At 38.0% G+C, this 12,742-nt stretch overlaps 2 protein-coding genes across 2 annotated transcripts; both read right to left on the bottom strand.

The window, feature by feature from the left end:
* Positions 1–283: 283 nt before the first annotated feature.
* On the bottom strand, positions 284–5,962 carry LOC144059584 (uncharacterized). Its single transcript, XM_077578765.1, has 4 exons — positions 5,561–5,962; positions 4,096–4,181; positions 3,938–4,013; positions 284–1,785 (listed from the first exon to the last, which is right to left on the bottom strand). Exons 1-4 carry the CDS (start codon positions 5,853–5,855, stop codon positions 1,046–1,048), a joined length of 1,197 nt encoding a protein of 398 aa, XP_077434891.1. The 5' UTR covers positions 5,856–5,962; the 3' UTR covers positions 284–1,045.
* Positions 5,963–6,708: 746 nt separating this feature from the next.
* On the bottom strand, positions 6,709–12,641 carry smtnl1 (smoothelin-like 1). Its single transcript, XM_077578465.1, has 5 exons — positions 12,473–12,641; positions 9,273–9,799; positions 7,651–7,765; positions 7,430–7,581; positions 6,709–7,299 (listed from the first exon to the last, which is right to left on the bottom strand). The coding sequence occupies exons 1-5, from the start codon at positions 12,548–12,550 to the stop codon at positions 6,936–6,938; spliced, it is 1,236 nt and encodes a 411-aa protein (XP_077434591.1). The 5' UTR covers positions 12,551–12,641; the 3' UTR covers positions 6,709–6,935.
* Between the last annotated feature and the right edge of the window lie 101 nt (positions 12,642–12,742).

The raw sequence follows: 12,742 nt of genomic DNA, 5'->3' as shown, positions 1-12,742 counted from the left end.
ATAGCTTGTCCTCCAGTCTAGACCTGTTGCTTATCAGTGCAAATTACAATTTTTAAGTGGCATCTCTTGCAGTCTGAGCCTATGGTGATCATGCATGGCGTTTTAAATTAAATTTATACTGAGCTACTGATATTGTAAAGGGATTTTTCTCCCCTAGATAACCAACAGATGGCTCCCCACCTCATACTTTGCCCATCTCTACTCTACATTATACAGTGCAAACATGTGTCACAGTACAGAAAGTACCTACTGTTATACAATATAAAAACAAAACAAGTGAGTGTTGGAGGGGATTTTTTTTAATTCATGTTAAGACAAGAGAGCTACAAAGTTATTCATCTAATAGAAACTGCAGGAAGGAACAGTACAAAATTACAAAAAGTTAAATAACAATGGAGGTAGGTTAAAACACATAAATCACTCCATTAAACAAACCCCCAATGTTCTTTGTCACCTTTCTGTAGCTAGATACGATGTGTACCAAGTCAAATAATTAAATTTTCTTCCTTAAAAATAAAGTCAACAGCATTTATAAATTATCATGACTGAACAATAAAGTGGAAGGAAGTACAGTTAATGAAACCATCCAAATCTGGAATTTCAGGTGAATTCAATGGAAGAAAATGTACTAAAATTCAATGTAAAGTTAATTACAAAGGAATCTAATAAAACATTGCAGAGGTAACAATGACGTTAATAGTGTTACGTTTTTCAGTTTTTGTGCACAGTGTCGTAGCAATGGTGAGTACAGTAGCATCATAAAGTTCAGATAAAGTCAATGCAATCATAAGGGATATTTATTATTGACTAGATTTTGGTCATTTTTAGCATAAAAACCTCTTTCGCTGCAGCACAACAGGATTATGGTTTATTTGCTACTGCTGGTGTTATAATCGTGTCGTGTTTGGTCTCTTTTCTAACTCACATCTGCCCAAAAGAGTCTAAAACAAAAACTAGAAGTCAAGAGGACCACAGTGGCGTAAAAAAGTACAGGGCAAAAACTTTTTTCACTACACTGTTAATGATCCTTTTCCACAAATGGCGGTCAGAGCGGTCCGTTCGTGTTGTGTGTCATCATGTGCCTCCGGAGGTTGCTGGGGTTGTTAAAGCTGGCCGTGCACCGTGAGCATGAGTACGGCTTCTCCCCGGAGTGCGTCCTCAGGTGGATCTTCAGGCTGCCGTTCTGCGTGAAGCGCTTCCCGCAAAGCGAGCACGCGTACGGCTTCTCTCCCGTGTGTATGCGCATGTGGATGCCCAGTGTGGTCTTGTTGGCAAATGACTTGCCGCACATTGTGCAGGAAATCTGCGGCTCCCCGGTGTGAGTGGCCCGGTGCGCCATCAGGTCCTCGCGGCTGGGGAAGGACATGCCACAGAAGTTGCAATCTAAAGTTTTGTTGACGTTGTGAGACGGGAAGACGGGATTCAGCAGCTGGGGGAAATGGTCGATGTTACTGGGATGTCCTGTTCTTAATATGGTCGTCTGGGAGGTGGGAATTCTGTCCAGCTGGCTATTTCTCAGCGGGGCTCTGTCACTGGCACTGGGGCCGACACTCAGGAAAGCATCATGGGTGACTGTGAGGTCCTGAGAGTTAAAAACCTGCTGATCAGTTGCAGCAAAGAGGGATTCAATCTCGTCCTGGAGAGGCCCTTGTCCTCGCCCGTGAACGCTAATGATCCTCAGCTCCTCGTTACTTCCTGTCAGAGAAGAGGATCCCGCACTCTCGATGTGCTGTGCCCCGGCGGCAACCTCACTCTGTGAAGAGGGATTTAGGAAGGCAACCTGACCTGAAAATACAAATATAATGTCACTGAGCAAGTGTAGTATATTCTTTATCCACATACTCTCTTGTCAAAGAAATGTTGACATCAAATAACTACCAGTATGTTTATTTATAACAATCAAACCAAAAGGTGTAGACTGAAGCCGAAGCTTATACTGTCTATCTTCTCACATGATACTACATCAAGGTAACAGACCTATCACACGTTCATGCATTCACATACTGCATATACGCATAAGCCCAACAATGTACTACATATATACATGCATATATTTACAAAAAAATATTTTTACTGACATACATAGAAAGAAAAATATCTTTTGACCATATTTTTGCATTAACTATAAACTACTATTGCCATTTCGTAACTATTAACTCATTCACTGCCATTGACGGTTATAGACGTCAAATATTCATTTGAACTATTTCTATTAGTTTGACATTTTTTTCCACTTTTAACAAGAGTATGAAAATCTAGAATTTTTTTATTGTACATTTAGAAAAGATAGAAAATTTGCGATTAATCGTGAGTTAACTCATGAAGTCATGCAATTAATTCCGATTAAAAATTTCAATCGCCTCATTCCTAATTTTTAAATAATCTTTTCTTTTTTAAATCACGTCAGGCAATTCATTTTTTTTAAATTGACTTCAATATTTAACTCACGATTAATCATACATTTTATATCTGTTCTAAATGTACAATATATTTTTTTCTAGGTTTACATACTCTTGTTAAAAAAAGTGGAAAAATGGTAAACTAATAGAAATAGTTCAAATGAATTTTTGACGTCAATAGCCATCAATGGCAGTGAATGAGTTAATAATCTTGCATTTATACATGTACTTGAAATTTTTAATTGAGCTACAGTTTCAATTCACAATCAAAATTATACCACAAGTTGAAGTCAAGGGATGAGCATCCATTAGGCCACTGTCCTGTCTATTATAAAAACTAGTGCTTTGCCGCCATCTTGTAGGACTCTTGAGAACTATCAACAACATGATGCAATTCCATAACTGTTTTTTTTTTTCCGTTTTCAAAATGTGGCATATTATATCCCATACACAGTGGAACTGCAAAGGGGGAAAAATTGTTCTGTGATGCTGTATAACTTCCAAGCTGTTACTTTAAAAAAAACATTTAACATACTTTCCTGGCATTCCATTCTATGGTAACAGTAAAAAAAAAAAATAATAATAAAGACACCCAACCTAACATAGGAACAGGAATGTGTTTGCAGAGCGATACTGTCACCTAGTGGTGTTGTGTAGTGTGAATTAGTGTACCGTAACTGTAATGCTACTGCTATTTGCTACGATATACATCATGTGTGACTGATGTTTAAGAAATTGTATCACTCACATTGTACTGAGCCACTGACTAACTGAGACACTTTCCCATGTTGCAGCCAGTAAGTTCTAAGGCTCACACTTTTCCGTGGCAGCATTCTATACAGTACATAAAAAAAGAATGCAGACAAAAAGCAAAATAACCCTTTTGAAGTGTAAAATTTGTAGACATCTTAACTATCCAATGGCTCGGTCTGCACATAGCACTGATCGTATGTGCTCACAGAATCATGCATTTGCCAGCTAATAGCAATATCAGACATCATGAGGTCAGTTTGTGCAACTAAGATTCATTTCCTCCTATATTAAGAGCTTTAGCAAGTTTATTTTTGTAGGTATTGTATTGCTCATGGCTTTCAAAAAAAGTTTAGGAAAAAGACGTGCTACAGATGTTTGCTTTTGTGAAGTTAAAAGGCTGTTTGTACGGATGATGGCGTGCCATTTTTAATCAATGACAGTGTAAAACAACAACAACAATGGTTTCTCAGTATATTAAATTAGCAATTAAACATAATATTTGGGTGTTGTTCTGTAGAAAAGAGCGTGCATTGCTTCAAAACTGCTTGATGTCATTGAAAATTAATTCTACTGATTCAACAGCAAAAGCAAGCAATGCACTTCTGACTTCTGATTATGTGTGCTTATTACACCAACAGAGATGAAAATGGAAGCGCTGAAATAAGAACCGGTACTGGAACTGGCTTTATGGTCTGTCCAACCACTTATGTATTAAATGGCGTGTCCCAATATTGTTATCCATTTAAGTGTGGCTTCGACCAATGAATACTTTACACTTGACTCACTTTCACTTGGCTCGCATCCTCCGGTATCCTCTTCATCTTTGATCAGGATGACATCAGGGATCTCGTCAGCCACACGCTAACAATAAATAAAGCAAGCGCACGTTAAAAAACAAACAACCACATCACATGTTACTGCAGGACATGTAAAGAAAATAGACCTCTTTTGTATCAGGAAGGGACGTCTCAGCCGCCAGGTGTGCAGAGATGAAAGAAGTTTCTTGGGTTGCTGGTGGCTTTAAGACAACTAGAAATGCAATGCAAAATTGAGTGTGAAATGCAACAAAGACATTGAGAAACTACAGCCCATCATAATATTTGCACAAAATGCAAACTATCGGCCAGTCTGATCTAGCCAATCATATCAGTGGAAAGTCTAGTGGAAAGTCCAATTGTTTTTAGGTTTAATTCATTGATAAGTTTTCCACCGGTGTTTTAGATGTCCTGTTTTAATGCCGTCATCTTGCAGCATCTGTACTCGACTAAAAACGATTTTGGAGAGGAATTACTTGCAGATTTTTTAGCTATTTGCGGGAAGTAATTCACTGTACTCTGAAATGTATGTAGTATGAAACGTGTTTAGCTAGCTATTATTCTGTTGCAAGTTGCAACAAGGAGATACAGTACACTGATTAATTGCACTTTCTGCCATCTTGTGGAAGAACATTGACACATACAGCACGGGTGAACAGAGACACACCATTTGATGTTCAAATGTTTTGTATATATAATCCAACTTTTTTTTTTATTGTACCAGAATAGACAGGCTTGGAAAAATTTTGTTTGTTGATGTTGCCCTTGCAAGAATAATAGGTAACTAATCAAAGGAGGCCTTCACACCGCCTGGTGCTTAATAATAGCGCCATTATCATATCATATGCATGAACTACGTCATCCATTATGTGTAACTACTTGTTTATTGCAATATTTAATATGTTACTTGTGAGATCAGTGAATCAAATCATACGTCTGCTGCGTTTCCGGCAATTGTATTTACTCGAGTCTGTCATCTGAGTCTGTGTTGTTTGTGGTGAGTCCGCCAACTCGAGTCAGTGAAGCACATCATCAAAGTCTGCTAACACACCTTGTGTATTGTAGTCATCTAAAGGACTCACAGAATCTGGAATATCATCATGACTGTTCACTCTCTACTCTACTCTTAATTTGCTTTTTTCTATGCATGACACCCATTATAAAATGATGTATAGCCAATAATAATTTTGCCTTATTTGCTGAATACTACATTAATATTACTTTACAATTGAACATTATTTTATTTTAAAAAAGGACGCTTTCAGATTTTCTGTCTCTAATATTCATTGTATTTTTTTAAAATGTTTTTTGTTATATGGCATATCGCTCTTTTGAAAATAGGATAAAGAAAGTTGAGGACGTTTAAAAATTGGATTGTACAACAACAACAAAAAGTTCACAACTAAAATTCCACTCCCCCCGTCCACCCCTATCGATTTTGCACAAGAAAATAATACTTGCATCACTGGAATCGTCTTTAAAATATCTGGTTAATAATGTTGGTTTTACATAAACCTTAATCTTTGAAAATGTAACGGAGATACCAAACTAGTACCTACATTATGCACCTGAAACTTTTTGTGTATTGGTTACCTGGTGTTTTGCTTCGGGCTCTGGTCATATTTGCTCTTAAGGCGGAGACGCGGCTGGCCGGCCGATTGCTCCTGGTCTGCAGGCGAAGGGAGAACATTTCGCTCCTCATTGCTTTCATCCTCATCCTTAGGTTCTCGTTGTCCCTGAGGCTCTGGCTGAGATGGAGCCGCAGGGACGCTGAGTTCTCCGAGAAGAGCTGGCTTATTTCCAGCACCGCCGCTTTCACCAGCACGTCCATGATGGACAAAAGCTGCGACTCGAAATTCAAATTGTCCGTCGGCATGTTTATTGACATTAGTCTGGTCGCTGCTGGTAGAAAAATCGTCGGAAGTGGAAAACGTAACGCTGTAGCTGGTAGATTAGCTTTTTAGCATGCCAAGAGCTAAACACAATAGCACTTCCGGTATGTGACGCCAATTTTACCGTAATGCTTAGATTATACGACCATCCCCTCTTGACTTTTTTTCTTCTTTTTACCCCAAAAACTAGAATAAACGTGACAATGACCATTTAAATTACGTGTTAGCAGATTTGTATTGCTTCAGTTCGAGACCGTTATCCTCTTGTCTTATTTTTGAAGAAACGTGTCTAAGGTTGAAGAAACGAGGGAGGGGCTCAGTCAGTCAGCGCCACTCCACTAACTAGGTCAACACAAACCCACATACTCGCACTTGAAACACTCACACTGTCCTTCAAACCAAAATTTGAAACCCAACCCCCCAATTTTTTTTTAAACATAAACACGCCGTAAAACTGATTTGAATTGCAGGTTCAAACCCAAACTCAGGTGGGAACCCGGCCTTGAAACCCTAACTCAGGATTAAAAACCCTATCTTGAAACCCTAAAAGATGCGTCCTCCTAGGGCCCTTTGAAAGGCGCTATATAAATCAAAGCCTATTATTAGTCGTAGTAGTATTGTATTTATTATACATTGGACCTCTGATTCCCCCCACCCCAAATATTTATATCCTATTGTTTACTTACATATTATGAGCTGGATCAAACTCTCTGGTCATTTTATGGCCCGCGAGTCGTAACTTCCTACCCCTGTATCAACCGCTCTTCAAACTGTTCATATCTTCAATATTTAATTCATCACATAACTGCAATTATCATCCTTTATTGTCCATCACATTGTTATCCATACGTTGTACAACTCCTAAATGGCTCTTTCAATCATTAAAAATATTGATTGTTGGGCAATAAAAATGAAAGGTTGTGTAGGCTACTTCATGTGCACAGGAACAAAACACAAGTTTATATAAAAATAAACAATAGCTTACATAAGTGACAGTGTTAAACAAACAACAAACTAAGACATTCTCAATTCAGCGCCCCCATGTAAAAACATATATTTTGGGGGTCATTTCTTTTCTAGGACTCTGCCTCCACAAGCACCTCTGCATCTCCCTCCATCTCACAGCTCTTTGATGCTTCTTCTTCCTCTCTAGTTGTTCCTGAGCTATCTCTTCCTTTCTCCTCCTTGTCACTCCTCAGCGTCCTGTTCTCACCATGCTCGGTCTCATCCTTATCCACTGACAGCTCCTTGGCGGCATCCTCTCCCTTCTCAGCCTTCTCTTCGTCTGTTTTCTCTTCTTTCTCTTTCTTCTCTTTGTCCAGTTTGGAGAGGTTGTGGCACAGAGACTGGACGTAGGTGAACACACACATTGGGTCCGGATTGTTGCCCATCATGAGCATGTCAGGCACTTCCAGCAGTGGCCAGCAGTCTGCAAGTGACCTAGGAGGGCAAGTGAGAGAAATCAATCATGGATGGACAGATAGATGGATGGATGGCAGGTGTTGCTGTGAGTTGGTGGGTGTATGTATACTTGTGCTGATACATAGATACTCGTAGATGCATAGCTTACTCTGCAGTTTGGAAGGCCAATGTGAAATTCTTCTCCCTTTCAGTGGGTTTCAACTCGTTGTAGTCAAACGCGTCGGGAAAGTAGCGATGGATCAACGCACAGAAAGCCATCCCGTCACACCAAGATGAAGAGAAGTTTTCTATGTTGACGCCCTGAAAGAGAGAAGTCTTAACGTCTCGAGATGGCTGAACATTAACTATCATCGTCGTTTGACATGGTACCTGATAGTGTTGAGTTTTGCTGCGGCACCACTGCAAAATTCTCTGTTTGATGGAAGCCCCCGTGGCCGAAGCTGTGGATGACTTCTGAATTTTGAAGTTGCGTGGTATTGGCGTCCTAGAAAAGCCATAAACAGATGCACGCTGAAGAACGTCAAACATAGCAAAGTGCATCTCAGATTAGATAGATAGATAGATAGATAGATAGATAGATAGATAGATAGATAGATAGATAGATAGATAGATAGATAGAAAGATAGATGGATGGATGGATAGATAGATAGATAGATAGATAGATAGATAGATAGATAGATAGATAGATAGATAGATAGATAGATAGATAGATAGATAGATAAATAGATAGATGGATGGATGGATGGATGGATGGATGGATGGATGGATGGATGGATGGATGGCTGGATAGATAGATAGATAGATAGATAGATAAATAGATAGATATATAGATAGATGGATGGATGGATGGATGGATGGATGGATGGATGGATGGCTGGATAGATAGATAGATAGATAGATAGATAGATAGATAGATAGATAGATAGATAGATAGAAAGATAGATGGATGGATAGATAGATAGATAGATAGATAGATAGATAGATAGATAGATAGATAGATAGATAGATAGATAGATAGATAGATAGATAAATAGATAGATGGATGGATGGATGGATGGATGGATGGCTGGCTGGATAGATAGATAGATAGATAGATAGATAAATAGATAGATATATAGATAGATGGATGGATGGATGGATGGATAGATAGATAGATAGATAGATAGATAGATAGATAGATAGATAGATAGATAGATAGATAGATAGATAGATAGATAGAAAGATAGATGGATGGATGGATAGATAGATAGATAGATAGATAGATAGATAGATAGATAGATAGATAGATAGATAGATAGATAGATAGATAGATAGATAGATAAATAGATAGATGGATGGATGGATGGATGGATGGATGGATGGCTGGATAGATAGATGGATAGATAGATAGATAAATAGATAGATATATAGATAGATGGATGGATGGATGGATGGATGGATGGATGGATGGCTGGATAGATAGATAGATAGATAGATAGATAGATAGATAGATAGATAGATAGATAGATAGATAGATAGATAGATAGATAGATAGATAGACAGACAGACAGACGGACGGACGGACGGACGGACGGACAGACAGACAGACAGACAGACAGACAGACAGACAGACAGATAGATAGATAGATAGATAGATAGATAGATAGATAGATAGATGAATGATGGTTGGGTTGGGTGGTTGGATGGATGGATAGATAGATAGATAGATAGATAGATAGATAGATAGATAGATAGATAGATAGATAGATAGATAGATAGATAGATAGATAGATAGATGGATGGATGGATGGATGGGTAGGTAGCTAGATAGATAGATAGATAGATAGATAGATAGATAGATAGATAGATAGATAGATAGATAGATAGATAGATAGATAGATGGGTGGGTGGGTCGATGGACGGACGGGCGGACGGGCCGACGGACGGATGGATGGATAGGTAGGTAGGTAGGTAGATAGATAGATATGTGTATGTTGTGTTTTATGACTCACTCAGGGGCGCCCTGTTGGAACTTAGCGATGATGTCGCTCTTTTTGGATGCTCGGCCACAGCGAGCCGAGGGTCTCGGACGGGACATGGCATGAGGTGTTGCTTTTGGGTTTCTTTTGGCCTTCCCTTGTTTTTCGGCCTCTTTAAGACTTTCTTTGTCTTTTACTTGATCTTCTTTGGCTTGTTTTTTCTCCTCTTCCTCCTTTTCTGGCTTTTTATCAACACTTTTGGCTTCACTCACGTTTTCTTCAACTTTCTCTTTGCTCTCGGCCTTCTCCTCCACCATATCTTTATTTTTTACCTCCTCCCTCTCTTCCCCCTTCTTGTCCTCTCCCGGGTCCTTCCGGTCTTCTTCAACCGACTTTGAAGCAGTTGTCTGCAGTGGGTGTGTGTCCGCAGCCTCCTCACCCCCGACTTGTGGTGTGGGATTCTCCCTCACCTCTGCCATTAGCCCCTGACCTTCCACCGCACTGGCCTCTGGAGTCCCGCCTCCTGGGTCTCTGTTCTGCACGAGCTCTTTCTCATCTGTCTGCAGGGCAATAAGAACTGAACTCACTCAGGGACTCAGTCCACACTTAAACACTTTTCAAAGCATCCAGTTGTATTTGCAAGTTTAATTCAAACACTGTATGGTGTTTTAAAAATGTACAGTAAAATAATTCGCACATAAATGCTACCCATAGATTTGATGATGAAAAACAGAAGAAATCAACCAAGCTGCAGTATTTGTCGTTTTTCGCAGAGGATATATAACATATGCCTCTGAGTATTGTTGTATTTTCTGCCTTCTTGTGTTGCTATTTAAACGTTTTTATGTATTGTATATCATAGTAAATTCTTTAGAGTAAACTTGACTACTCTACAGAATTTACTGTATATTGTGACATTGATGCTAGAGCTAGTTTCTTTACCTCATCTATGGCATTTTGCATTGCGTGTTAGCATTTAGCTAGCACTTTCACAAGGCAAAGTTATGTGGTTCGGTTATATAAACAACATGTAATTTCTTGTTTTCTTTTTAAATTTTATAATTAACTTTGAGTGGAAGTGGCAATAAACAACTTGAAGCAAGCACTTTACCTTTTTTTGCATTTATTATGTTTTTTTTTAAGAATTGCTCACCAGCTGCCAAAATGCAGCTGCTGTGAGGTTTTCCCCTGCCATCTATAATACTTGGATCTCAAATCTCAAAGCAAAAAAAAAAATAAAAAATTAAAAAAAAATCACAATCAGTAGTGCTGGCTAATTTAAACTATATTAGCAGATGGATAGAATACTGTTGACCAAATGATGGTACAGCAGTGTTCTGTTATATTGATTTTATTGATGATAGGAATAGATCCCAATGGCCTGCTACTGACTAGATCACAGAACGTACAATTAATCTGTGTATTCACTTCTTGCCATTGATACAACTGTATTGTAAATTATTGTGAAATATGTACTTTGGCTCAATAAAGTTTAAGATTAGGAAGCACTCCAGTTGGTGGATCTTCAATTGGTGCCTTTGATAATGTGAGAAGGAGGAGTAGATATATTTGTTATGCTGGCACTTAAGACTCAAGATTATACTTTGAAGTAAGAGTAGCTAATATTAGTCAGCACTCTCCTCTGGAGATTTTACAGCCCTCAGCAAGCAGTCATGCAACGTGAGATAGGAAACACCACTCTGGGATTTGCAGAGCATCTCGATTTAGATATTTTACATTGAGACAGTCAGCGTTCACGCTCAAAGGGGCGTTGCCTCTAGAACATGTTGACAGCTGAAATCCAAATAACTGCACAAGAAGGAGCCCCAAAAATTGTAGATCATTTATGTACATCTTCTTTTATTTGTCTAACAAAAATCAGTTGGTTTTGAGTTGAGTGATTTTTTTCTTTTAATTTGAGTTTTATATTAACTCATTCATTGCCATTGACGGCTATAGACGTGAAAAATTCCTTTTAACTATTTCTATTAGTTTAACTTTTTTCACTTTTTTAACAAGAGCATGAAAACCAAGATATTTTTTAAATTGTACATTTAGAACAGATATAAAATTAGTGATTAATCATGAGTTAACTAGTGAAGCCATGCAATTAATTATGATTAAAAAATGTTATCGCCTGACACCCCTAATTTTTAACAATCTTTTCTTTTGTTTTCTTTTTTAAAATCGTATCAGGCGATTCAATTTTTTGGTTTTAATTAACTGCATGACTTCAATAGTCATCACGATTAATCACAAATGTTTTATATCTGTTCTAAATGTACAGTAAATTTTTTCTAGGTTTTCATACTCTTGTTAACAAAAGTGGAAAAAATGTTAAATAGAAATAGTTCAAATGAATTTTTGACGTCTATAATCGTCAATGGCAGTGAATGAGTTAATAATAACAATTTTTTTTTGAACAGCAATAATATTAAATTGAATCTGAGCATTTGTTTAGTTTATTCCAAAACACATTTTGAATCCTATTTTACTTTTAGACACATATAGCACATTTCATTTATTTTATTTTATTATTTTTTTTACCTTTCAACGCCGTCCTTTTCTTAGGGGTCATATTATTATTTGACAGTACTGTTTGAGTGGAAATGCCACATTACAAAGAGCACACCTAAAATTGCCTATTAACATTAAGCAATGCATCTGTTGTTGCTTTTTCAGGTATAGAACAGAGGTTCACAAATGTTCTCACTCGGTGTCACCTAATAAATACCTGGCTGCCTGAATTCCGCCATCATGATCAACATTTAAAAAACACTAGCATAATATGCCAAACAATTCAGCAAAATAAGACAAAAGTCTTTAATTTTATTTTAAACCATCGTAACATTTTTCACATTTAAACACGAGCACGTGCTTAAATATAGGATTTTTTTTCTTTGTACAAACAGTTCATGAAGATGAAATGCAAATGCATTAAACTTGAAAGGTTAATGCAACTAAACCCCACTTAGTGATTCTTTTTTATGTATCATTAGCAGGAGTACCACATACTAGGATTGGAGCATTGAAATGCAGCATCCTAGATCCTTGGTACATTATGAACTTTACACACATTGAAACCATAGCAAAAAGTGATTGACATAATTCCGTCATCCAGTTGTTAATTTCCATCTTCGCTTCATGCAGTTGTGTCAGTAAGGATGAAAACACTAAAGCATTTTAAATGGACATTTATCCCTACTGGTTGTACAGAAACACATATAGTATACCTGCTTGCTCTCGCTTGAGTCAGTCTGACTCCCCTCTGAAAACTCAGGTGTCTCCTGCTTTGATGTGTCACCATCCATTTCAACAGAAGTTCAATCCGATTTCTCAACAAGCTTGTTCAATGTAGCTGTGCGTTCTCTTCCCCACTCCGTTGTTTCTGTGCTCCATTCACCCGACACCCTCTCCCTCCGCTTTGCGAGGATGCCTTTGCTTCTTTATCTGACCTTTTTAACAACACATGTCCCCAAAATAGCATCTTAGTGACAGAGGCG

The sequence above is a fragment of the Vanacampus margaritifer genome, chromosome 10, assembly GCF_051991255.1.
Source record: "Vanacampus margaritifer isolate UIUO_Vmar chromosome 10, RoL_Vmar_1.0, whole genome shotgun sequence".
NCBI classification, from domain to species: Eukaryota; Metazoa; Chordata; class Actinopteri; order Syngnathiformes; family Syngnathidae; genus Vanacampus; species Vanacampus margaritifer.
This window is presented reverse-complemented; position numbering and strand designations above follow the sequence as displayed.